Raw genomic sequence first — 27,341 nt, 5'->3', positions numbered from 1 at the left:
TTTTACTACTTAAAGGCATTTCAAACTCAAAACAATGATGCCTTGGGGTAGTATGCTCTGAGGAAACAACATAAACCTGGCAATCACATATTTACCTTTTCTCAATGTGATGAGTCACACAATAAAATAACTTTGGAACACTAAGATGCCATATGAGGAAATAATTAAAAGGGAAAGAAAATTACTCAGATGAACTTCTTCATTTCCTCTGAATCTTTTGACAAATGTAACCTTGAATGCTGACCTGCTTTGAATACACATTTTTCTCATGACAGTACTTTTCCTGGATAAAGCAGAGCTCCTCCTCCACAAAAGAAAGGCTTGAGTTTTAAGGTCATTTAAAATCCCTTCTGCTGAGAAGCTGTTCATTGAGGCAGACATCAGTGGTACTGCAGAAGAATTTTATTCCAACTGGATACACTATTCACAGAGTAAGTTTGGAATTTAATTTAGGGAGGAAGTTTGAGAACGAGAGGTAACTTGTTTTGAATAATTGTTTCACTTTATCCACCTTTTCTTAATGGGCTCATGAATATTTCTGTGGAAAATAGTTTGGGGAAACACTGCATTTTTTTCTCATAAAGCTAATAAGTGTTGGAGCATCAGCATGGATAGCATTATTGTTTTGGTCTTCATTGTTTTCTTATTAACCTTTATTTTCTGTACAAATTATACCTCTCTTAAGTAAACCTGGTCCTTTGGAGATGGTAAGGGGAGTTGTTTTTTAGAGTGAAGATGTTTCCTACATGATTTTTTTCTGTAAATGAGAATCCTCCACTTTGCAGGAACTTTTCTCTCTTAAGTTCAAAGAAAATAGCAGTGTGCCTCTAAAATGAATGATTTCACTTATCTTTATATGATATTTTGATTTAATTTAGAGTATATGCATTTCCTTTCTATGTGTGACTTCATCTATTCATATATTATGTCTACATATATGGTTGGAGTATTCAAATTGAAATGTAATCTTCACTGCTTTTCCTCTGAAATACACTAGCATCTTATATCTTTAATGCTTATTTTTCTCTGAAAGAATCCACAGTTAAGTGTTAATTGTGTTAACACTTAAATATGACCATCACTTTCATAAACTGTACTTATTTTCAATGCTTCCAAATTTTCTTCTTTTAGTATATAAGAAGGTGCATAAAACCAGGACCTGAGTACCAAGGACTTAGCAGCTATTTATTATTATATTTTTAGAGATGGGGTCTTGCTATATTGCCCAGGCTGGGCTCCAACTCTGGGGCTCAAGTGATACTCCTGCCTCAGCATCCTGAGTACATGGGACTACAGGCCTACCTACTGGGCCTGGCTTTATCAGCTATTTTTGATTAAAATTTTATTAAACTATAGAATGTTTTAGAGAATTCAAGGCTCAAGTAAATTGCATAGATTTGTTATTATAACTATTATTATTGCTTTAAGTGAGGCGAGTATTAAACTAAGGAACAAGCCTTCTGGTTTCCAGTTCTAAATCACTTCTGTATCACTGTGTGATCTTGGGATGGACATCCTGTTCCTATCTTAGTTCTTTCACCTGTGAAATCACCAGATGTCCTGACTGGGTAATAATACAAAAGGCAATAAAACTGTTAGAAATAATTATTTAAACGGTAGAATAAAACAAAGGGAGTGGCAGATTATTTGTTAGATTGTGTTTTATTTTTTCAATGCTAAAATTCTATCTGTAAATTAAAAGCTCCTTTCAGGGCTTTTTTTTTTTTTAATCAGAGAAATTGATCGCCTGCATTTTGCTACAACTTGGAGAAGTGAGGGTGGGAGGGGTTGCATTTTCCTTTTGATGTATTTTTCAATATCATCGAGGAATTGATGGGAGGTGGCTCCTAGATATCAGAGAAGCTGAAGGCAGCTAACATTGAGTTACTATGTTCACTGTGTCACAGATGTTTTATATGCACTGTCCCACTTAATCATTTTCTAAGCATTATGGAGGCAAGTAATATTGCCTTCATTTTATAGACAAGAAAATTGAAATACAGAGCACTGAATTATCTTGCCCAGATCTATATGGCTCTTTTCATTATTTCATGCTGCTTTTGTGTTCACTCTGAGATAAAACTGAGAAGATAAGGTCTTTGGAATCATGTCTTCCAATCTGTCCATGGGATCAAGACATATGCTGACAAGCTGGATAATGTACAGGGCCACATAGAATAGGTTGGTACAGGGTGTGATGTGGGAGGCAGTTGACAGGTGCCTGCCTAAAAATGCTATCTTCCCTAGACTATCATAGTCACTTTACCTGAGATTTTACCACTAAAATCATTACTTGGGATGTTGACTCATTTTTTTGTTTGTTTATTGGTTCATTTTGTTTTTCTTTGCCAGTGGGGAGGGTGATGGGGGACTTTCAAATGCACACAACCTTAGGAGGATTCATGTATGAAATCTTTTATTACCTGATACCTTAGCAGGCAATGTAGAATAGGAGAAAGAGCTTACTTAGATTTTAGGGAAAGGCAGATCTGGGATTGATTTCTCATTCTACCACTTATTAGCTATTTTTATTTGCATGTGATACTTAATCTCCCAGAGCTTCTCTTTCCTCTTGAATAAAACAGATAATAAAGTATATATGTAGGCCCTTAGTATAATAATCATAATGTATTGAACATATACTATGGGTAGTTATGGTACAATGGCAAGAGCACTGGAATGGAAGATGTGGTGTTCTGTCATATTTGTTTCATTCATTCAGGCAAAAATTTATTGAGCTTCTGCTATGTATCATGGACTGTGCTAGGCACTGGGGATACAGCAATAAACAAAGTTCAAGCTTTCTTCTAGCTTTAATTCTAGTTTGGTATTAACATAACTACATCTGTGTCTTCATCATATAAAGAGGGACTAATGTTCTTCACATTTTAGAAATGGAAAACTAAGGGTTAAATAATATAATAGTGGGCTAGGTATAGTGGTTCATGCCTGTAACACTAGCACTCTGGGAGGCTAGGAGTTAGAGACCAGTCTGAGCAAGAAGGAGACTCTCATCTCTAAAAGTAGTCAGGCATGTGGTGGGGGCTGGTAGTCCAAACTACTCAGGAGGTTGAGGCAAGAAGATTTGCTTGAGCCTAAGAGTGTGAGGTTGCTGTGAGCTATGACAGAACAGCACTCTACCAAGGGCAACAAAGTAAAACTCTGTCTCAAAAAAAATATATAATAGTAGGCAAAATAAATATGATCCCTGAGCTCATCTACTTGATTATAAGTCTGTACTGAAGCAGAAAATAATCAGATAATCTCACAAAGTCATAGAAGATTAAACTTTGATAAGTCTAGAGGAAAGGTAGTCAGTGCCTTGAAAGCGTGTAATGGGGCCTCACCTCACTTTCTTTGAGCTGGGATCTGAAGAATGAGCAGTGCTAACCAGGTAATCCTTGAACGAGTCCTTACTCAGATTCTTCTGGATTTCCCTTAGCTCTTTTATAAGTCTCTTTGGTGGTTATTACAAACTTTCTCCTCTCTTTCTAAGCATCCTCCTCAGCTACTATGCATTTATTCTCAGGAGGTGGGCTTGCCTCCTTTTTCACATAGAAAATAAGAACTATCACTTCTTCCTGAACCTCATCCACCCACCTTCCTTTATTTTGCACACACATTGATTTGCATTTTCACCCGTACTTTTGTCCTCAGAGGAAAAAGGAGCCATCCGTCAGTGCAAGTTTAATCTCTCCATCCATGATTTCGAGCTCATGCTGTCCTCTTGATTTCTCAGGGATCCCTTTTTGTAATTACCTCTTTCTCCTCTGTATTGTTATCCTCCTCTCTTTGAGTTCTTTTCTCAGCAAAAGTGCATTAAAAAAAGAGCGATGGTGTTTTTACCTTTCCCTGTACAACCAAGCCCTGTATGACTTATACAATCTTCAATAAAAGGTGCTCCACACAACTGCCCTTACCAAGGTTACCAATTATTAATACTTCTTATTCCCAAATGCAATGGACACATCTCAATTCTTGTTCTACTATCTCCCTTGCCCCCCACACCAGGTTTTTACAGCGTGTGACACACTTTGTCTTTGAATGTGTTCACTTTGAAATCTGCTTCATTACTTTCCCTGATACCATTGTTTCCTGGCCTTCCTTCTACTTTTCTTGTCACTGTTTAACCTCATTTGTGAGCTATTCAATTGCAAATGCTACCTGTGAATTCAACTACCCAAATGTTTCTATAATCTCTCCAGTTTTCAACTGGTCATCAAGGCATGTCTATTTTACCTTCTTACTTATGCTATGTATTTGATCTTTTTTTAGCACATCATTATTATCACAGTATGGGTTGTCATCATCTTTATCCTTAACTATTGTAAAAGTCTCCTAATTTTTTGCTATTGTCTCTTTTCTTGTCCAACCCCCTGATCTGTTTTCCTAAGGGTGGCCAAAACCACATTCCTAAAGTTTATATGTGTTAAACTGAACTGTTTGACACAAACCTCGGGTTGAAAAATCCTTCAGTACCAGCTTATACCTCTCAGGATTAAGCCCAAAGTCTTTTAACATAGATGAGAAAGTATTTCTATGTACATCTAGCTAGAACAAACCACTTGTTTATTCTTCTTATCTATAAGAAAGCTCAGGTACTACTTCCTTTGAGGAATCTTACTTGACCACTGCTCCCTAGACCAGCTTGAGTACCTTGCTTTGTCCTTCTAAGTGTGCTTGCCTCTTTCCTGGAATCTACCATGTTTTATTATAACTGATGTTAGTATAAATCTAATCTAAAGATTGGTTTGTGAGAAATTTCCCATTTAAAAATGTCTTTAAGCTATGCCATATTCAATATTCTGCCAGGAAAATAAGATATGCAGTTTTAGTCAATACTTGAGTTTCCTGATGGGTTATACAAATATTTTGAGGCCTTAGGCAACACCAAAATGCAAATGCTTCCCAATTTATGATGGAGTTACATCCAAAAAACCCATTGTAAGTTGAAAATATTATAAGTCGAAAATGCATTTAATACACCTAACCTACTGACCATCACAGCGTAGCATCACCTGCTTTAAATGTGCTAAGTAATCTTACATTAGTCTCTAGTTGAGCAAAATCATCTAACACAAAACTTATTTTATAATAGAGTGTTGAATATCTCATGTACTGCATATTTGCTAGCCCAGGAAGAGATCAAAATTCAATGCACTTCAGAATTGTGATGGTTTTGCACCATCTTAAAGTTCAAAAATTAGTAAGTTGAATTACTATAAGTCAGGGACCCCCTGTACTGAGGAGGTCTTTGTGGTCATTGATAATTACTTCTGTTAACTCTCCAATACACTCTCTGATATACCATTCTGCCTCAAACTGGAATAGTTCTTTCATGTTTGTTGCTGCCGCCCCGATACTGTGCTTGAGGGACTGGATCATTGCTAAGATTGAGTCCCTGTGTTTCAGGCCCAGCACACTCACTGAAATTTTCCTGAGCTTTTGCTTCTTTTTGAGGCTGCTGCCATCAATTGTTAGGCTGTTCCCTATTTTCCTTGCCACTGCTAACCTCTATCAAACCCTTGACTTATTTTTGTCTAATGTGTGTATCCCTTACTCTCCCCTCAATACCCTAAAAGGAAGTAATTATATCTGTTCTCTTGAGACCCTGATTGGCATTCCCAAGCATGATGTCTCCCATGAGCTTCGGTTTTGGGGAAATAAAAGCCAAGAAGGTAAATGTGTGTGGACAAGTTCTTCTTTTAGTCCTAGGAACAGAAGAGGAGGAATCCCTTTGGGTAAGGAAGAATAAAATGGCCTGGCTATCTTTTAGAAATGGGAGAGAATAGAGAAAAATTTTATAGGAAAACACAAATGATTCTCTCAAAATAATGCTGCCACATACTTTTGTGTTTGGAAGACTATCCTCTTTACTAAATGGTGGTGTGATCGAACTTCCCTGGGATTTTGGTCTAGGTTCAGTTGCTCATTGCACAAAGAACCAATTATTGAAACAATGAGAAATGCTAAGGAAGAAAAGAATTTTTAATATGATAGACATCTTGTTGGGAGAACAAGAGAAGGTGCCTCAAATCCATCTATCCAACTATCAGAGGTTATAGGCTTTTAAAGAAGGAGCCATGTGCCTTGGGGCAGGTTGTGGTGTATCTCATAGGGGGCTATGTGCTTTGGGGGCAAATTGTGGGGGATAGTGAATCGTTGGGGTCAGAAAGTCTGCCCAGGGGGTTGCAGAATCTCAGCTCCTTTGTCTTGCAGAAAAACCTACCATTTGTGGAAAAAAAAACTACAAAAATCAAGTATTTTTTCAATAAAACTAAACAACTAAAAAATAAAAAAACCAAGTTAGTTAAGGGAAAGGATTATATAGGGGTCATTGAAATTTGTTCGATGGGAACCTTAATATCACTTTCCTAGAGTGACATTCCCTGATCACCCTATCTAAAATGGACCCCCATCATTCTCTTTCATGTTATCATGTTTTATTTTTCTTTATACAGTTTATAATTACCTGATATATTTGTTGTCTGTCTCCCACACCATAAGTGAGGATAAGTACTTTGCCTTGTTCATCATTGTACTCTCAGGACCTATAACAGAGCCTGTCATGTAGTAGGCTTCCCCAAATACTCTTTTGAACAGTAAATACATGATAGAAATATTTATTTTTGTCAATATTCTCTTTTGTATCTGATGGCATTATATAAAATATAACACCACGTTTCTATTTGTTTACAGTCTATGCCCTATGTCCATGAAAGAGCATACTGATACAGTAACTTTGAAGGAATATAAAACTTACTATTGTGTATTTTGTATACTATTTTTACTGAGTATTGAGAGTGTAGGGTACACCCTATTACTCACCTCTGAAATGATTTCATGATGCTAATCTTTTAGGTACACACTGTCTGTTCACAAACAAGTACTTGGGAGCATCTGGCAGTACAGAGAAGAGCATTGAACAAGAAATTGTTTTGTTAGTTCCAGAGGAGTGGTACTTTTCAAGATAGTGCATTGCTTTTCAGATGTGACTTCATTTGAATTGAATCTAAGGGATATTTAATAAGAACAATTTGACCCATTTTAAGAAATATTTCCTAATTGTTAACCCAGGAGAATTTTTGAAGGGTTATAACAACTTTTTTTTAATGGGTTATTTTTTAAAGGCCTGTTGGTAGTTTGATGTGATTATAAATTAATACATCTCTGAAGTGCCCAGATTACGGATAAATTCTGAGATGTGTAAAGTGTATTTCATGAATTAACACTATAAATCTGGAGGTGACTAGGGCAGCTCAAAACTAAGTTCTTTAGCTTTGATAGTGATTTGAGAAACTTATTAGCTGGATGAACTCAAGATGTCACATAGGAAACCATCTAAAAAATGATTGTGGAATGGGATGACTGCCTATGTTTTTACAAGATTTATAGATTTATTGAATATATTTTGTAAATAGTAATAAACAATGTTAGTATGTAATCATAGTAGGGATGCAAATATAATCATGTTATATAAAACTGTATTTTAACATGATATTTATTAAAAAGAAATCTTTCCTGTATTTAATTTGCATACAATGATTTTCATCATTCAGTGTGTGCCTAAGTTTTCTGTGTATTTTTGTAGGAAATGACTTACACCGCTTGACTAGTGGTGAACATGGTGCATCTGTCTGATTCAAAGCCTATTTGTGTTTAAAAATACACATAGACATCCTCGGCATCCTTTGTAAACTAGTCTGCTGGGGACATGGTTTTGCTAGCTATAATCCAGATTAGATTTGACTCACCACCAGATCATAGGCTGATTATATTCTTGGGCCATATTTTACTCTCTACATGTTGTAAGGCCTCAAAACCTGGCAGGTTGCAGAGGTTTTGACTACAATGCTGAGTCATGACCATACTCCAGAAGACATGAGTACACATTTATACATGTTGGATGGTCTCCTTGAAATAAGATTAGTTATCCAGGAAGCCACTGCTCTTGAGTCATATCCTGAAATCCCAAATAGAAATATGCCATATTAATCATTGAAATTGAGAATGATACCCAGGGGATAACTTGTTTGAGAGGAAATTGAGCTTTACACAGTGAGATTAGTTGAAAGATAGTATAATATATTAAAAGGAACATGGTCTTTAGACTCAATTTTAAGCATCTTTTATTGTTTAAATTGTATGACCTTGAGAAACTTACTTAACTTTTCTAAACCTCAAATGACTCATTGGTAATACTGGGATGATAATAATGGTAGCCATCAGTGTTTATAAGACTTAAATGCTCTAATCCATGTCTAGAATTTAGCACAGAGTTTGATGCCTAGTAAGGACTAAATAAACTATAGTCCTTATTATTATTTTCCAAGGTTACCAGTTCTTACAGCCTAGGTCTCCTAGTCATGCCTTCTCATGTTAAGACCATATCAATTTGTCATTTCATTTGTAAACAACATTTAAGTCTACTTTTCTATTTTTCTCTACTCAGGTTCTACTTCTCTATTTTCCCATTTTCTTTCTCCCAAGCCCTATTCTAAATGCTTTGGCTGATATTTTTATTTATTTATTTTTTTAAAGATATGTATTTTTTATTAAATCATAAACACATAGATCACGTATACATTAATGCATTTATGGGGTACAATGTGCTGATTTCATATAGAATTAGGAATGCTTACATCACACTGGTTAATATGGACCTCATCTTGTTTACTTAGTTATTGTGTTAAGACATTTATACTCTATTCTAATGGATGATATTTTCAATATTTTAAACAATGTGAATGGAAAGTCTCAAATTTTTAAACTTTTCTTTAATCTAAAGGCAACAGATATTACATGTGCATAAGTTTCTAGGAGTTTTTTTTTAGATGCCACTTTAGTGACATTGCAAAATTCCATTTATATTTTCTAATAAATAATTATTTGTCTTAGCCAATTAGCCAATGCCTTTATAATCAATACATGAAACAAAAAACCTATAGCCATTTCATCTACTTGGGAAAAATCCTTTTTTTTTTTTTTCAATTGCAACATAGAAAAGGAATGTTTCCAACAACCACATTATGCGTTGTAAGCCTTACAATGTATTTCCACCTCTTGTTTCTTTTTCCTTTTTTTTTTTTTCCTGTGTGGGTTGTATCAGCTATGGGACCTTGTGCTAGTCAAATCACCTCTCTAAGCCCCAGTTTCACTGTTTGTAAATATACAATGCCAATCTTATCCACATAGAGGTTTATTTTTAAAATTCAGCAGATTTTTGTAAATTATAAAAAGCTAAGCAAATAAAAGAAAATATTGTCATTGTGACAAAGACCAACAAAAGCAGCATGATAGATCAACAAAGGTGATGGAAATTTTAGATTAATAAATGCCTAGTTATCAACCATGGACAGGTCTGTTTTGTTGAATTAGTAGAGGCAAATGATCATTACCTCCATTTTCTAGGTGCAAATTCAGACAAAGCTTGCCTCTAAACACAGTGGTTGAGGAAGAAGAGAAACCCAGATTGGTACTTATCCCATTGAGCCTTTATTGTAACAGACTCCTATATATCTGTTCCTTTATCCAAAGAATAACTAATTAGTCCTGTCAGCTTTTGCCACACCTTGCTCTAATTCTAAATTTACTTTAGATGGCTTTGGGCCCCACCCATAACCTCGCCCATCTTATGACTTGTAGAATCTATCTATGTCCTGGCCCTTTGGCTGTTTCAGGAACACCTATTTCATTTTTTTGGTGTGCTTGATTATCAGACAGAAAGGAAAGTATTAGCGATTCTAATTCATGTTTCTAAAGTGGAGAGGAGAGAAAAAGAAGGCTTGCGATAACTGTCTATGGTAATCCATTTCTTGAGAAACCATATATTTGGTAAGCACCTGGAAATTCTCCAGTAATGCAAGGATTAAAGCCAACTCTTAGACTGAGGGTATTTAAAGGGGAAAAAGTGAGGCTGGAAAGAGGAAACTGCTTTACATTTGGCATTCCAGAGAAGATTCTCAGTAGGAGAATCAGCAGTAGGAGAATTCTCAGTAGGAGAATTCTCAGTAGGAGAATCAGCAAGAGTGTTATGTGAAATTGAGGGGATAGAAACAGGACACTGACCCTCATGTTGATATTAGGCATCCATAATGCCTCCTGTAGGAACTACCATGGGAACTCTAGTACTAGATTGTCTAGATTCAAACTTGAGGGAAATTGTTTTACTTCTCTGTCTCAGCTTCTGGTCTTTGAAAAGTTGATCTCATGGAAGTAGAGAGTAGAATAGAGGTTACCAGAGGCTGGGGAGGGTACAAGGGAGGAAAGATGAGGAGAGATTAGTCAAACTGTTACAAAGTTACAGTTAAATAGGAAGAATAAGTTTTGGTGTGCTTTTAACACAATAGGGTGACTACAGTTAATGTCTATTTCAAAAAAGCTAGAAGAGAGGAATTTGAATATTTTTACCACAAAGAACTGAAAAATGTCTGAGGTGATAGATAAGCTAATTACCCAGATTTAATTATTGCACAATGTATCCATGTATCAAACTATCACACTGTACCCCATAAATATGTGAAATTATTATGTGTTAATTAAATTAAATTAAATTTGAAAATATTTAAAAAAATAAAATAAGACTAAAAGTAGTATATACACCCAAGGGTGACTGTGAAGATTGTATGAGATAATACATATAAAGCTCTTAGCACAGGGCTGGGTCTTTGATGCTGTGAATGCTGAATAAATGGTAGAAGGTATTATTATTATTACAGATTATTATTATGAATGTTACTGCTTGCGCCTTGTACCTTATGCAAAATTTAGCTGGAATATGGCAAAAAAAAGGCACTCGGTGTTTTTTGAATTATAACTGTCAGAAATGTCATGAGGATAAAACTTTGTGATGGGTTGACGGTTTGCGTAGTGACAATGGGCTGAGGAAAGTTGAGGGGAAGGAGGTGCAGGAAAGACTTCATATGACCAGAAAATTTGTTTGCTAGTTAGTGGAAAGGGTTCAAAAAAACCTGGTTTTTAAACCTAGCTGTAGCACCAATAAGTTGTATTAGCTTGGACAACTTACCTTCCTTGTTGGCTGTTATTTCCTTGATTTTTAAATAAGATCTAAGACCAGATGAGCAGTTGGCTGTGGTCTGGGGTGTGGAGTATACCAGAAAGTTTTTCAATTCTAGTATGTCTGCATTTCCTTCTCTGGACTTCCCTTTGTCTTCAGGTTCCCTACCTCCTTGTGAAAAACTCAGATGTTCCCGGTAACCATATACTATATAAAGCCCTTCTTTGCACTAGTGATAATCCTATAACCCAAAAGCAGAGGAAAGAATTGTCTTCATGTTCATTTGGGTAAGAAAGTCTAAGCTAGACCCTAGGTATAATTCAGGAATTCCTTTTGTGGGTTTATCCATAAGTGACTCTGGAAGCCAGGTTCCTGTTTCCTACCTATGCTTAGATATGTTGAGTTGGGCTAATTTGCAAAACGCATTTGATAGTCTGTGTCAGGTTTCAGTACCCAATAAATGAAATAGAAGTAAATTACTTTTTGTTCTTTACTTAGCTTTTATTCTGTACATAATACAGGCCTATGAAATTTTAAGGGAGACAGAACTTTGTTAGAATCTACCTGAGACTGTTTAAGGAAAACCTAATTTCTTTAGTCTTTACAGGTAAATTGGAGGAATTTCTGTTTGTCAGATCTATTGCCTTGAGCCCAAAAGTAACCAGTGCCTTTGTCTTAATCTATAAAAGTAGCTCTATGGAAAATCTGTAATCTTCTGGTAACTAAACCTACCTAGTACTTACAGATGTGTTAATAGGTAGCCGTGGGATGGTGAGTAAAGAGGGAGGAATTGAGAAAGAGATGTACTGGACCTTATTAAGAGAAATGGCATCCTTTTATGAAAAATAATAAAAATGAGGCATAGAATTTAAAAAATAGAATGGTACTGATTCAGCCTGATTAGCTAATTGAAGAAAGACTTAAACACTTGGGTCCCAGAGGAAAAGCTTTCATAATCCTGGGTCAAGTGTGTGGGACCCAGAATAATAGGAGGGAACTACATAGGGCTGGGAAGCATGAGATCTCTGCTGTACTTCCAGTTCTGTTACTAACTTGCTGTGTAATCTTGGGCAAGTCTGAGTTTCACTTACTAATATATAAAGGAGAATTTGACTAGATTATCTCTAATATAAATTCTGGCTCTAACATTTTCATTTTAAGAGTCTATTATGTAATAACTGAAGCTTACCAATGAAGAGAACATTACAGTGGATCAGGTAGGATGAAGAGGGTGGGGTGGGGAGGGATCTGTCCTGGGGAATTAAGCTATGCAGAAGAAAAGAAAGGCAGTTCTTGAATGTTGTGATAAGTGACCTTTAACCCTTAACTTTCCGGGAAATTGTTGGTGCCAGAATACAGATTTGAAGAGAAGTATGTGGAACTGGGAATAGTGATTTTTCTTTAAAAGTAAAATACTTTTGACTGAGTAGGTATGTGAAGGCATGAATCCTTTAAATTTTGATCATAAAACCAATATTGCCCAAGAATAAAAAAATGATCAAATTATATTCTGTTGGGAGTGAAATGTTACAGTTTTAAGAAAGAGGTAAGAAGTTTAGATTTAACCCTTAGAAAGATCACTCTTTCTACCTGTGATGTGGAAAATAGATCAGAGGCAAGAAAGACTGAATAAGGAGATATCTGATGATAAAAAAAATCTCAATTTAGGAAGTGGCAGTGTTAATGGAGAGATTAAAATGGGGAGGGAGGAGTTAAGGAACACTCCCGGGTCTCTGGCTTGTGCAATTGAGAGGATGATGCTGTTTACTAATACAGGAAACACAGGAAAAAGTGGGACAGGTATGAGAGTAGAAGATGATGATTTAATATTTATCAAGAAATGGAACAAAATTTTGAGCTATCTGAGGCTTTGGGGTAGGTTCTGAGCTTTTTCAGTAGTCAAATAACTTTCAAATACTTTTTTTTTGTCTCAGCAAAGAGTATTTGTCAGTGTTTTTTTTTTTTTTGTTGTTGCTGGGGGACAGTATTGCTATGGAGACTAATGATGTCATAACTCCCCTATCCATTTATAAGAACACTCTGGTGGGTCTTCAGTACTTAAGTTACTGCAGCCTGGTCACAGCAAGTATATAAGTGTGTGTGTAGGGAGTAGAGGTGGGGTTGGGACTTAAAAGGTTTTTGTTTTCCTTTGTTTTGACATTTGTAAGAAGAATGAGACTAGAATCTTTTTTTCCCAGTTATATTGGTTCCTAACTTGACAAATTCTGTTTCTATGGTCCAAGGGGTCACAGTTTTCCCAATTCTTGGTAGAAAATACACAAGTACCTCCTAAAGTCTTTAAAATTGCATTTATTTTGATTATTTGGTGTAAGATGAAGTTAAATGTTATATTTTTCCTTCATAGATAAGAGATATCAAGGTATTAAATATTGGAGAGATGGCTTTGTTTTGTTTGGACATTAGATGCCTATGTATCATTCTTACATGGACAGCATTTGGCAATACTTTGTCTTCAGAATTTGAAATCAAAGGTAAATGAATTTAATGGCATAGTTTTAAAATTGGGGAAATTAACTTCCTTCTCAATCTACCTTCTGGAAGGGCATAACTAGTAGGAGAATTATTACTGGAAATATTTCAGTAAGTTCACGTATAACAGACATATTCTTATTAATCAGCTTCATGTATAAGGTAAGTGATAAGGAGAAACATTTTGTGGGATAAAAGCCAAATTAAAAGTCACTGTCCAGGCTCGGCGCCTGTGGCTCAGGCGGCTAGGGCGCCAGCCACATACACCTAAGGTGGTGGGTTCGAATCCAGCCCGGACCCGCCAAACAACAATAATGGCTGCAACCAAAAAATGGCCGGGCGTTGTAGTGGGTGCCTGTGGTCCCAGTTACTTGGGAGGCTGAGGCAGGAGACTCGCTTGAGCCCAGGAGTTGGAGGGTGCTGTGAGCAGTGAAGCCATAGCACTCTACCCAGGGGGACAGCTTGAGGCTCTGTCTCAAAAGAAAAAAAAGTCACTGTCCATGTGTTTTTGTATAATCTTTTCTAACAAATAGCTTAAATATCTGAAACCTCATTGTCTGGACTCAATCAACTGGAACATTTCCTTAATTATTATCTTTAACTTTTATGACAATTATGTAAATAACAATCTACAGAAATTCAAAGTAAAATTTCAAAATAATTATAGAAATATTCTATAATGTCTAATGAATTTTTATTGAAGAAGGCAATTACAGTAATATATTTGACAAGGATTCTAACCTTTAAAATTGAAGCAATAGGATTCGCATCTCATGCTCAGTAGAGACCTTTTTATAGGTATGTGGGGGTCCTAGGTTGAATCATAATGTGTGACATAATTTCTTTTCTGCAGATCCTTTTTCTTTCTTTCTTTTCTTTCATTTTTGAGACAGAGTCTTAGTTTATGGCCCTCGGTAGAGTGCCACTGTGTCACAGCTCACAGCAACCTCCAACTCCTGGGCTTAAGTGATTCTCTTGCCTCAGCCTCCCGAGTAGCTGGGACTATAGGTGCCCACCACAATGCCCGGCTATTTTTTTGTTGCAGTTTGGCTGGGGCTGGGTTTGAACTCACCACCCTCGGTATATGGGGTCAGTGCCCTATCCACTGAGCTACAGGCCCCACCCTGTGGATCCTTTTTCTCACCTCAATAAGTATTAGAAAGTATTACAAGTGAACAATGTGACAGAAAGGAGAGGAAATTATTAGCAAAAAGGGAACATAAAAGTGGTACTATAGCAATACTAGATTTGCGGGTAGCATAGTTTAAAGAATTATTGAATATGCATGTGTATGTGTGTGTGTATAAACTTTGTCTTTACTGCTTTTTAAATGATCAGATAGAGCCATTACCTCCTACTTTCCCCTCCCAAATAATAATATAGTCTGATTTCTGATGTCTTTCAGCTCCCTGACACTTTTTCTTGAATCCTTTCAAAGGGTTGGCCCTGGTTTGCCGTACTCTCAGGAATACCTTTGAATTTTAGTTAACGAGAAAATTCAAATGACCAGAATAGATTAACAAGATCTTTCTGTTCTCCAAATTCTTAAGGCACTCAGTCATAGTAGCCATACTTTATTTTTTAATCCCTTTTTTGTGTTTGCCACAAAATTACATGCCTATAGTAAGTACTCAATTAATATTGATTGGTTCTTGCTATTAGAGAGATTTATGTAAGAAAGTGCTTTCATCCTAGACTAAATTCTGGTATATATGACCACAGGGATAACATCATGTTGAATTTGTTTTTAGTCTGGGCATGGTGGCTCATGCCTGTAATCCTAACATTCTGAGGGGCTGAGGCAGGTGGATTGCCTGAGTTCAGGAGTTTGAGACCAGCCTGAGTAAGAGCAAGACGTCATTTCTAAAAATAGCAAGTGTTGTGGTGGTTCATGTAGTCCCAGCTACTTGGGAAGTTGAGGTAAGAGAATTGCTTGAGCCCAAGAGTTCGAGGTTGCTGTGAGCTAGGATGCCACAGCACTATACCGAGGGTGACAAAGTGAGACTGTGTCTCAAAAAGAAAAAATTCTCGTTTTTATGAAAAATTAGTATCTAGTGAGGTGATGTCAGATTTTGCATATGTGATTTCTTGATGAAGGAACAACTTTTTAGCAATAATCTAGGTTTTTAAACGGCTTTATTGAGATGCAATGTACATAAAATTCACTCTTTAAAAGTGTACTATTCAGGCAGCACCCATAGCTCAGTGAGCAGGGCACTGGCCACATACACTGAGGCTGGAAGGTTTAAACCTAGCCAGGGCCAGCTAAAGAAACAATGACAACAACAACAACAATGAAAATGTACTATTCATAGAGTTTTAGTGTATTCACAAACTTGTGCAACAACCACAACTATCAAATTCCAGAATATTTTCATCACCCCTGCAAGAATCTCCATATTCATTAAGGAGTCACACTGCATTGTCCCTCCCTCCAACATCTACCAACCACTAATCTACTTTCTGTTTCTATGGATTTTCTTATTATGGATATTTCATATAAATGCAACCATGGCAATACATAGCTTTTTGTGTTCAACTTCTTTCATTTTGCATAATGTTCTGAAGGTTCATCTGTTTTATTGCATGTCTCAGTACTTTTTTTTTAATGGATGAATAATATTCCATTGTATGGATGTACCACATTTGTTTATCCACTCATCAATTGGTAGACGTTTGGAAGTATCTAGATTCAGTAACAAATGTCATGATTTACAGGAAAAAATAAAAGTGTTTTATTGATTTTATTTCAGTTTATCCTCCCCAAGATTTTCAGATAGTAGATCCTGGATTTTTGGGTTATCTCTATTTGCAATGGCAACCACCACTGTTTATGAATGAGTTTGAGGAATGCACAGTAGAATATGAATTAAAATACCGAAATGTTGACAGTAAAATATGGAAGGTAAGTAAAGCGTGCACTTGTGATATCAGAGTGATCATTACACATTTTCTTGTGATTCCTGACTTCAGTGTCCATTTCAATTCCCATATCTCAATAGTTCTAATTAGGACATAACAGGGTGGCATGTTTCCATCTCCTGTGCATCCTACTACATCATCCAGTGTTAAGATTATCATTGGAAGTATAGGAATAAATTCACTTAGTCTTATGGAATATGGACTTAAAGAGCACTCACACATTTTACCATATTTTGTAGTTACTTGCATAGACTAGATATAAGTCTCAAATATCTTACTAAACTGTGAGATTTTTCTCTGTAGGAGTTAAGTTTTATTTATCTTTGCACCCCCCGCCCCCAACCACCAAAGAAGGTTGTCGTGTTGTTCTTGATGTTCTTGATATGTATTGCGGGAAATGCTCAATTAAAGTTGATTGGATTATTAATTATTTTCATACTCAGCAAGTCGGTTCATTCAGAGACTTCTGTTGTAGAAGGCATTGTGTTACTTCTCTAATTCAATGAGGTAGTTTCAGAGGGCTTGTGACAGGCACTCTGCTAGGTATCAGGAATATAAGAATAAATAATATACGATTTTTCATCTTCTAGGAGCTCACAATTTGTCCACGTTTCTTCACCTCTGGGATTTTATTTTATGTATTCCCTGGAGGTTTTGTTTTATATTTGAAAAGTGACAAGTAATTTGCCATGTAATGTGCATATGGTATGCGAAAATTCTATATTTGATTCCTGGTAATTATAGCACAAGTTCCTGCATAGGGCCTCTTTTCCTTTGCAGAAGTTTCTGTTTGTAATTTTGGTTTGGCAGAAGTTTAAGATTCAAATGATCTCATCAAAAGATATAATGTACAGAGGTGAACACTGCCAAAAATGCATCTGTGTGTGGTCAGATAACCACAATGGAGTGTCTTAGATGTTGGGAACTCATTAGGGTATTAATGACTTATTAATCTTCTTAATGTGGCTCACTATAATATGGCTATTTCTAAGTTTGACTTTGTTTTATCTTTTTATTAAACAGACCATCATTACTAAGAATCTGTATTTCAAAGATGGGTTTGATCTTAACAAGGGCATTGAAGCAAAGATACACACACTTTTGCCAGGACAATGCACAAATGGATCAGAAATTCAAAGTTCATGGTCAGAAGCCACTTACTGGATATCACCACAAGGTTAAAACAAAGCTATTTTCATATTTAATACCATCAGAACAATCCATTTGGAATAAGTCCTTTAACTGTTATGCACCAGATTGCATGTGTAAGAGATCTGTGACAGTGGCATAAAGTCAAATCCTTAGTAGTCAGTGACTGGCCTTTTTCAATTCTTTAAATCAGCAAATATATTTGGAAAAATCTATATTTTGATATATTAACATAGTTCTCAGTTTTGGGGTCACATTAGTAAATACTTGTATTTGCTTTACTTCTCAGAGCATCCTAAAGTAATCAATTTAATACTTTTGCACATGGTTACATCACTATCAGTAAATGTGAGCTGCAGAGATTTTTGATTCTGCATGTTCCATTTATAGTGAACTGTTTTCCAGTAACTTCCTTTTGAAATATTTCTGATTATGTAAATTGCTAAATGAAATGGAAAGACCATAGGAAATTTAATAAAATTGCATAATAATTTTACAAATGATGCATCACTATGCCTTTCAAGTATTCACACTCGATTTTTTTCCTTAGGAAATCTTGAAACTAAAATTCAGGATATGGATTGTGTGTATCACAACTGGCAATATTTATTCTGTTCTTGGAAACCTGGCATGGATGTACATTTTGATGCTAATTACAACTTGTTTTACTGGTAAGTATTTCTATAATTGAAATTCCATTTTAAGAAAATATCTACCAAAATTAATCCAAAGTATGAGTAACTATATTTTTACTAAATTAAATTCATTATACTTGCCAGAGTTGTATTTATGGTGATAATTGTTTACAATTATTTGTGGTTTTCAGTGGGATTTACTAGTTTTAGGCTGGAGAGACTGGAAAGTATTCTATGGGTGATACAAGGTATGCAGTCATTATTTCTGTATTGGATTAATTTGCATCCTTTAGATAGATGAAGTTATAACCTAAAAAGTTTTGGTTCATTTTATATTCCTTCCTTTAAGAAAAGCAGTTATCTGTTAACCTGGATCATTTTTCTGACTCTCTGCCTTTATTAACTGTCTCTGAGTCTTTGAAATTTAGAGCCATCTTGACTCTTCTAGTTCCTCCATTCCTTAATTGTTTCAGGGTAACATGATCACCCTGTTCTGACCTTCTTTTGTAAGGTCACACATCTGTTCTTCACTTCCCATCTCTACTGTAAGATCTTTACTTTAGGCTCCCCTCATTGCCATTGTTTCCCAAATAAATGTCCCTCAGCTTCCAATCTATGCCCTTCAAATCTTGCCCCTTTCTGTTCATTCTGCACACTGTAGCCAGCTTTATCTTCCCCTACACTGCCATTTTCATATGTCATTCCCTTGTTCAAAACTTTCCTCTGGTTACTCATTGCTTCACCATATTAATGCCTTTGCACTTACCAGCTGCATACCACCAGTGTGAATGTTCCACTCCATTTAGGTCCATTTCTACAGTTCTTTCTCACTCTTTGTGACCTTTTATTTTATGTCTTTGTGTGCATTGTCCCCCTGGCATGCCTTCTGGCTCTCTTTTTCTTTCCCCACCTCTCATCCCTCCTTCAAGGCTCATTTGTTCTTCATTTTCATTAACCCTTTACTGATTATGTTAGCTTCTGCTCAGTTTTTCTCTGAACTATTACTTTTCGTAGCTCTTGATTACTTATTGTCAGGCCGTATTTAAATGTTTCTATGTGTGTACTTTATTTCCTTTCAAATTTTTAGGGGACTCAAGGGCATGGACTTTTTCTGGTGTTTCTGTTGACTACTTCCAAAGTGCTATGCCCGTAGTAGATTATCACTAAATATTCATTAAATGAATGAAACAAATGATAGCACTGATAAATGAACAGATAAGTATCTGAACTTATGCATTTACTAAATAAAAGACAAATCCAGAGAAGGCTAAGTGTTAGTACTGGTGAGTTTTATGCTCAGATCATCATGGTATCCTTTTTAAGAAAATCATAACATATAAGGTATAAACATATAAGGTATAAACTATTAATAATCCTAAAAAGTGAGTTCTAATCCCTGCTGTGGCATCATTTAATTTGGTGGCTTTGGGCAAGTAAAGTTTTCCTTTTCCATTTCCTCATTTGAAATTGGATAGGTAAATTTCTAAGTTATTTTGTAATTAATTCAACAAATATTGACCATCTAAAACGTCAGGTACTGTTCTAGATAAAAAGGAGAAAAGCATGGATAAGATAGTCTCTATTTTCTTATACATTGTAGTCCTTGTGTAATATAACTTTATCCTCATCTTAGTGATACAGGGGAGGGATAAATATTAACATTTTGGAGTTTGGAAAATAAGGGTGTTATGAGGCTTCCCTGCTGGCACAGAGGAAATCTGTGTAAAGTCAAGCCTACAATGAAGTCTCTCAAACTCTAATCAGGTGAACTAAGAGACCACAGTTTTGCAAACTTTCTAAAGTAAATACCTGGCATAAAGATAATTTAGTGGAGTCCAGATACTTGTACCAGCCCCTCATCAGCTGCTGTATTGGCCTCATTTCAAAAGGGATTTGGGCTGTTTTTACAGATAATGTCACATTTTGCCTTGTAAGCTTTTCTTTAGGAAAATGAGCTAGTCATATATTGCTTTGGAAATCCGTAAGAAAATCTCCCCTAATTCCCACTAGCTTTATTACTGGAACAAGATTAATGTTAAATGAGATAATAACATTTCTTGTTTAGCAGAAAGGGAAAATTAAACATTTACTTGCCAAACAATTCCCGCTTTCTTTTTGCCACCGCCCCTCACCCCCAAGTTGGCTTTTCTGAGATTTATATCTTCATGTGTCTGGAATCCTCGGAGGATTTTCATTCATTTTTAATGTCTGCTGTTAAGTCTGCTTTCTTTTAAAACAACTCCCCTAGCAAAATATACAAAACGTGATATCATCCAGGATTATTCTTAAAAATTCCAGGTTTTCTTAATAGGAATCTTATTATAAATCACTAAGACTGTTGCTTAGTCAACATAACCTAAGTACATGAGTAATAATCTTTGTCTTATCTTTGAGGTTTTGTGAAGACTCCCACCAGATTGTAAGCCCCATGAAATCATGGACTATGTCTACTTTTCATACTGTTGTATTCTGATCACTTACTATAGTTCTGGCATACATAGGTGTTCAATAAATATTGCACATTACTATGTATAAAATTATTTTTAAATTCACATGGTATCTTAAGATAACTGAAAGTGGAGCACCATGATACTAGAAGATATTGTTAAAGATGATAATTCTCACAATACTTCTTTTTATAGGTATGAGGGCTTGGATCATGCATTACAGTGTGACGATTATGTCATGGAGGATGGAAAAAATATTGGATGCAGGTTTCCCAATTTGGAGTCATCAGACTACACAAATTTTTATATCTGTGTTAATGGATCATCAGACTCCACGCCTATCAGATCCAGTTATTTCATTATTCAGCTTCAAAATATAGGTGATGTGAATCAACCAAAAAATTTCAAATACTTTAGGTCATTTATAACCACTTGGAGGGGGAGAGAATGAGAGAGACAACTAAGGAAATAGGTGCTATCAGAATCTATGAGGAAGCTCTTATTAATAGAAAAGTTACAAAGGTGGTTCTATGGCATATACTTTCATTTACTGAAAGAAAGTCATGCATCTTATGGGAAGCAAGCTTATACTTGCCTTTTATAGCTGCATGTGTAAACCCATGTAATATGAACCTGTTACCGGATGAAGAGGGTCCAGCTGCCTGTCACTGTCAGCCAATATGTAGAGATGTAGATGGGTCTACCAAACTTTGTCAGAAGGCCAGCAATTCTGGAGAACAGTGAGAATAGCCTCTCCAAGACTGTTCTGTTATAAAACCACAGTTTTATACATAAAAGTTAAAAGCAAGAACTGTACTGACCTTTATCTTAAACAACTGTAATTAACACTTATCTTAAACAACAGTAATCTCCATAACCCACGTCCCATAATAAACAATAATTGACATAACCAATGACCCATATAGCAATCTTCTAATTCAAAAAGTTAATTTCTTAAATCAATTGCCCTGAACTACTCAAATATACACCTTCAGGTTAAAGCTGAATTTACAGAATGACAAGGGTGGAAGACATGAGATAAAGGTCACATAGGATCTAAACTGACCAGACCAGCTGTGTCATGTTGACCCTACCTGACTGACTCCAACATTTTCTTACTACATGCACTCTCAAACCAATGAAGAAACGTTCTCATTAAACAACCACAAAAAATATAGAAGATAAAAAATTAAATGAAGGATAAAGTGAAATATATAAAAGGCAGTGTTATCCAGGATTGTTTTTATAAAATAAAAGTAATAACTCACAATTCATTTGAACTCATGTTCATTTAGAACTCACAATTTAGAGCCACAATTTCAGATAGAACTCACAACTTATTGCTTGGTTTCAAAAAAGTGCCTCCAGCTTTGGATAAGAGCTACTGCTAAACTTCAACAACCTTCATGCTCAAATTATTTCCTTTTACTTTTCAGTTAAACCTTTGCCACCAGACTATCTTAGTCTTACTGTGCAGAATTCATATGAAATTATCCTGAAATGGAGCTTGCCTAGTGGACCCATTCCAGAAAACTGTTTCATTTATGAAATTGCATTCTCAGAAGATGATACTGCTTGGGTGGTATGAAACTTGCATTTATTTGGAAAAGTCATAAACATAAACATAGTCTTATAACTAAAATAGTGAACATGAGAACCAAAATCAGTTGCATCCACATGAGGAATAGAACATGACATGTATCTTAGTTTAATTTCCAGAAAGCCAAAAGAAAAAAAAAGAAAAGATGTTTGCAGTCTGAAAGTATAATCAATCATATGAATTTTACATGGGACCTTAGTGATAGTGTAGTCACTTGTTTCCAATTTTGTATCAATAAATTTAAATTGTTGAGGGTCTAAAATATTGTGAAGAGGCTTCAGGTAAAAACAAAATTAAAGAAAAGAACCCAAACAAACACAAAGACCATTTCTTCAGGTCAAAACGAGAGTGCAGCAGGGTTACAAGAGAATTGCTTGTATGGGAAAGAAGGACTAAATGGGGAAGAAGTAGATAATGATTATAAGACAAATTGCCCCTGAGAACCAACAACATGATGATGTCTTTAACCTCATATTGTTACACATTAATTTTTTCATTGATTTCCAATTTAGAGAATGATGGTGACAAGTAGGTGAGCCATTGATTCTAATTAATTCATTTAATACACAGATGAGAAAACTGGTTGTTGAATTGCTTTATAGGTCCCAGGGAGCTGAGCTGACTTACAATCAAATTACACTGCTAGAACTAGAACCCAAATCTGACTCCCACTCCACTGAAGTCTATCCTACCTTAAGCTGATTCCCAAGATAAATTACAACAAAAGCTATAATTTTGAATGAGAAAAATTCTTCAGTTCTTTGAAATGCAAAATTGAAGTAATAGCTTCAGTGATCTTTCTTCCCCCCCAAATGCTAGTTTTGAGCCAAGCCCTTAGCACTGTTACACAGTGCTGGAGGTTATGGAGGTTAATCAAGATAAGAATAAGGGGGGGAAGCTTTATGTATATGAACTCTATAGATTCTGTAGAAACAACATTCATATGATGGCTCTGTCTTTTGGTAACTGAGTGTATGTAGCATGTTCCAGTTTATGGAATCTGGGAAATTTGACACTTGTTCAAATACTGGGCATTATACACAAGGCTACCTAGGAATTTTGCCTTCTCACACATGCTGCCCTTTACTACAAATGATCCATTATCACTATAGAAAAAATTTAAAATATAGGTAATGAAAGGAAGAGAAATGCTTTAAAAAAAAAAAAAACCCTACCATACAGAGATAGTAACTGCTAGAATTAGGCCTTTCTAGTCTTTTGATATATATACATTAGACCCTCTGTACATTGACCACCCAAGGGTCTATAACAAACTGGTCAACATACTGAGGTGGGGTACACAAGGAACTAGGCTTACTGGACTGATATGTGCATAGCTGACCACCTCTTTACACTGACCACCTCAATGTAGAGAGGTGGTCAACTATAGAGTGTCTCCTGTGTTTTATGCAACAAAATCCACTTTGAAAGTGACAGGTATGGAATCTGTCACAATTAAATCAAATAATTTCATCTTATTCTTTCCTTACTTTCAGAGTACCACAGCAGACACTGAAATGTATGTCATGAAAACAACAAATGGAAGTAAACAATTATGCTTTTTAGTAAGAAGCAAAGTGAATATGTATTGCTCAGATGATGGAATTTGGAGTGAATGGAGTGATGAATATTGCTGGACAGGTATGAGCCAAAAGGACAGTAACTAAAAAACTGAAAGTATTTGCTAGCAAAATTAAATTTCTTTCAGTGTATTCTATAATTATGAAAAGGAAAAGCTCATGTATATAGTCTATAAACAGAAAAGACAAGTTAGTGAGCACTTTAACTGAACATACATTTCTATTATCAGCATTCTGATCTTCCTGACCCTCAATAAAGAGAATATGCTAGTTCTTTTGGGGGGAAGGGCAGAAGCCTATCTTAGTCAATATTTTCTTATGCTTTCAGTTTTCAAGGTGAGAGAAATCTTCAAACAAAGATAAGTCAACATACATTTGCCTGGAGTGTCTAACAGGGATCCTCAAACTTTTTAAACAGGGGGCCAGTTCACTGTCCGTCAGACTGTTGGAGGGCTGGACTGCCGGCCCCGGGACAAGTCGGCTGCTAAGGCAGTGGCAGCAAAAACACCTGGCAGGCCAGATAAATGTCCTTGCTGGGCTGCACGTGGCCCACGGGCCGTAGTTTGAGGACACCTGGTCTAGTACAATGACTAGGGGAATATTTTTCTAATTAAGATGTCATGATGAGTAAATACATATTCTATTCATTTGCAACACTGACTTAGGGGGACTTTTCATAAAAGACATTTAAATTACATGGCAATATAACTAAAAAACTTAGAGAGTGAGACAAAATATAATTATACTTCACAATACACTGGATTTAAAAGTAGAAATTAATAATAATTGTTCAAAATTGAAGGACATCAATTCTGCATTGCAGCTATAAATACATATACAGATGTAGATGTGGATGGATACTGGCATTTCTATCGAAGTCATCTCCTTTCATGTTGTTCCACTATAGTGGAATCTCTATTATCTCCCCTTGAGTACAGCACTATCATTGTTCCTTTCCGTTCATTAAATATTTATTAAGTACTTGTTATGTGTCAGACACTTCTTAGGCACTGGAGATATAGCAGTAAAGAAATCTCTACTCTCACAGAGCTTGTATTTTATTCCCAAGTTTGGTAGAGATAGGCAATAAATGAAGCTAAATATGTAATCACTAAAAGTTACGGAGAAAAAAATAGGAAAAGTAGGGTAGAAGAGATATGTGGAATTAGAAAAAACACCACTTCTACATTTTTGTCATTGCTATAAGGAGTCTATGTAAAATTATGTCTTGAATTATATCTTGTGATTAATCAATACATTGCATGAAGTAGATATGATGAGTTTTTAGCTGCATCCTCAAAATACATGTCCTTTTATGTGTTTCATACAAGCTTATCAGCAACAGTGATGACTGAGATTTATTTTGCCCTGATGGATATCTCTTAGTAGAATCTAATGACTTGACAATTAGGAATAAATTAGAATTAGAATTGGAATTTCTTGAGTTATATGTGGCCTTCATTCTTTAGGACATTTCTTATTGGCTGTTTCAAGTTATAGAAAAATAGGACAATAACATTTTTAGAAATAAAAATATGTCCTCTTCAAGATTAAATCTGAAGATGTAAAACATATATAGAACTACTACTGTTGTATAGCATACAACAGAGAACCTCAGAACACGTGGAACCTCAGAGAAAGCACTTCCTGCCTTCCCACTGGTTTTGCATGCCAAAAACCTTATACAGGGTGACCATAACGTTTGTGTGCAATTTACAATAGTGTGCAATTGCACACAACTTTATGGCTACCCTTTATTAATAGTAATTTCTCTGGATTATATCCTTTACACATCTTATTTAAGCATATGAGTATGACTGGTACTTTTCTATAGAAAATAACAACCTAAGGGAATAGGACAAAGAGAAAGGTAGGATAGGGTGAGGTTTGTAGGTCTGGGGCTAAGATTCAAAATGGTCTGTATTACTCCAAAACAAGTGGGTGATATCAGTTTGGGAAGGACAAACTTTGTCTACTTTTTAAGTTTGTCTGGTGATTACTAATTTCTTGAACTATGAAAATTAATATCTAAAGTTAAAAACAAAACAAAAAACGAAAACCTTATCCCTCCCTTCAGCCTTTAAAATCAGAAACAACTTTAAAAAGACTAAACTGCATTACTCACATAGGGATTTTTATTGAAGATCAGCTTGTACTCACTACAACATCTTGTAAATAAACATTTAACTTATTGACAGTTCACAGATACACAGTACATATTTGTTTAATTGCTTTGTTAATTTTTTAATGACTGTTAATTTTTTAAAAATTTGTTTATTTTTAAACAAAATCATGTTAGAAAGTAAGAATTGTGCGTGGGGAGTTATTTTTCTAAGTGAAATTAAGAGATAACACAGTTCGGTAAAGTAGTTATTCTATATAAAAAGTACACACCGTAAGGAATGCTGTATTCAAACACAACTGTAGTATCTATGCACTGGCAAATATGGCAGGAGTTGTCAAGTTTAACTCAGTTCCTCACTATTTAATTGGATTCTATAAAATAATTCATTTTCAAAAATAGTTATCAACCTCTAACGCTTTTCTTGTAATTTTTAATCCTAGGTGGCATGTGGAAGGAAACTTTGATATTTTTCTTGATACCATTTGGTTTTGTCTCATTATTTGTTTTGCTTGTAACTTGTGTGCTTCTGCATAAGCAAAAAAATCTGTTAAAAATGGTAAGTTATATAACATTATGATTTTTATTTTGAGACAGTAAATAACAAAAAATATCCTGCACTTAAAACTGATGGGTCTATATTATATAATTTTGCCTGCTCACTGTGGATCTACAATTGATTCTGTATGGATCTCAATGATGTCTTCAAAAAAGACAATAATTTTAAAAATTAACTCTATAAGGCTACATTTAAGGGTAGATTTAATTTTGTCAAAATAGAATAATAATACTTCAGAACATGAAATACTTACCTTTAGATTAAAGAACAATGTGAGGAATGAGTTATAGGAGAAAAACAGGATTGGAAGAAAGGAAAATGGTCATAGATTGAAATATATGAACAGTATGCCACAGGCATAAGATCACATACATGTTATAAAACATAGTGTCTGCCCTCAGAGCTCACACCCTAGCTGGGAGAGGGAGGATCCATACAAAAAATACAACTTGTGTGATGCTTTTAGGTGATTGTTAGTTGACTTGTACAAAAAAATGTTATAGAATTTCGGAAGATGGGGATCATTGTGGGTTGGTGGTCTTTAAGGGAAAGTGATGAGGAGGGAAAAAAATCTTAATAATATCTTTTCAAGATAGAAATGCAAACGTGGATGAAATGTTTCACTTTGCTGAATGCTTTTTTTGCTTATTTCTGAGTTATTAATGCTCAGTAAAATAATTTGTTGTTAATGATGATTTTTCAATAACAGAGCTCTTTCTAAATTTCAGGTTTTTTATATGAGGAGGGAAGTTTTTCTTCACCAAGACGTAATATGCTGATTTACCAGTTTCCATTCATGTGGATAATTGTCTAACATGAC

General features: G+C 35.4%; 1 protein-coding gene across 1 annotated transcript; it reads left to right on the top strand.

Annotated features, from left to right (window-relative positions):
* The first annotated feature begins 369 nt into the window (after window positions 1-369).
* Window positions 370-27,341, top strand: IL13RA2 (interleukin 13 receptor subunit alpha 2). The gene is made up of 10 exons (XM_003802054.2): window positions 370-431; window positions 13,383-13,509; window positions 16,261-16,412; window positions 17,453-17,606; window positions 18,129-18,249; window positions 20,856-21,040; window positions 22,097-22,242; window positions 23,757-23,901; window positions 26,406-26,521; window positions 27,250-27,341. Exons 2-10 carry the CDS (start codon window positions 13,416-13,418, stop codon window positions 27,298-27,300), a joined length of 1,164 nt encoding a protein of 387 aa, XP_003802102.1. The 5' UTR covers window positions 370-431; window positions 13,383-13,415; the 3' UTR covers window positions 27,301-27,341.

Source organism: Otolemur garnettii, unplaced genomic scaffold, assembly GCF_000181295.1.
Source record: "Otolemur garnettii isolate 467f Iridium unplaced genomic scaffold, OtoGar3 scaffold00230, whole genome shotgun sequence".
Lineage (NCBI taxonomy): Eukaryota > Metazoa > Chordata > Mammalia > Primates > Galagidae > Otolemur > Otolemur garnettii.
This window is presented reverse-complemented; position numbering and strand designations above follow the sequence as displayed.

Excerpts from the sequence above, each read along its gene's own strand:
- IL13RA2 (XM_003802054.2), top strand. The coding sequence starts at position 13,416 with ATGGCTTTGTTTTGTTTGGACATTAGATGCCTATGTATCATTCTTACA. Across the intron at positions 21,041-22,096 it reads TATTCAGCTTCAAAATATAG|TTAAACCTTTGCCACCAGAC; the intron begins GTGATGTGAATC and ends TTTACTTTTCAG. Across the intron at positions 23,902-26,405 it reads TGATGAATATTGCTGGACAG|GTGGCATGTGGAAGGAAACT; the intron begins GTATGAGCCAAA and ends TTTTAATCCTAG.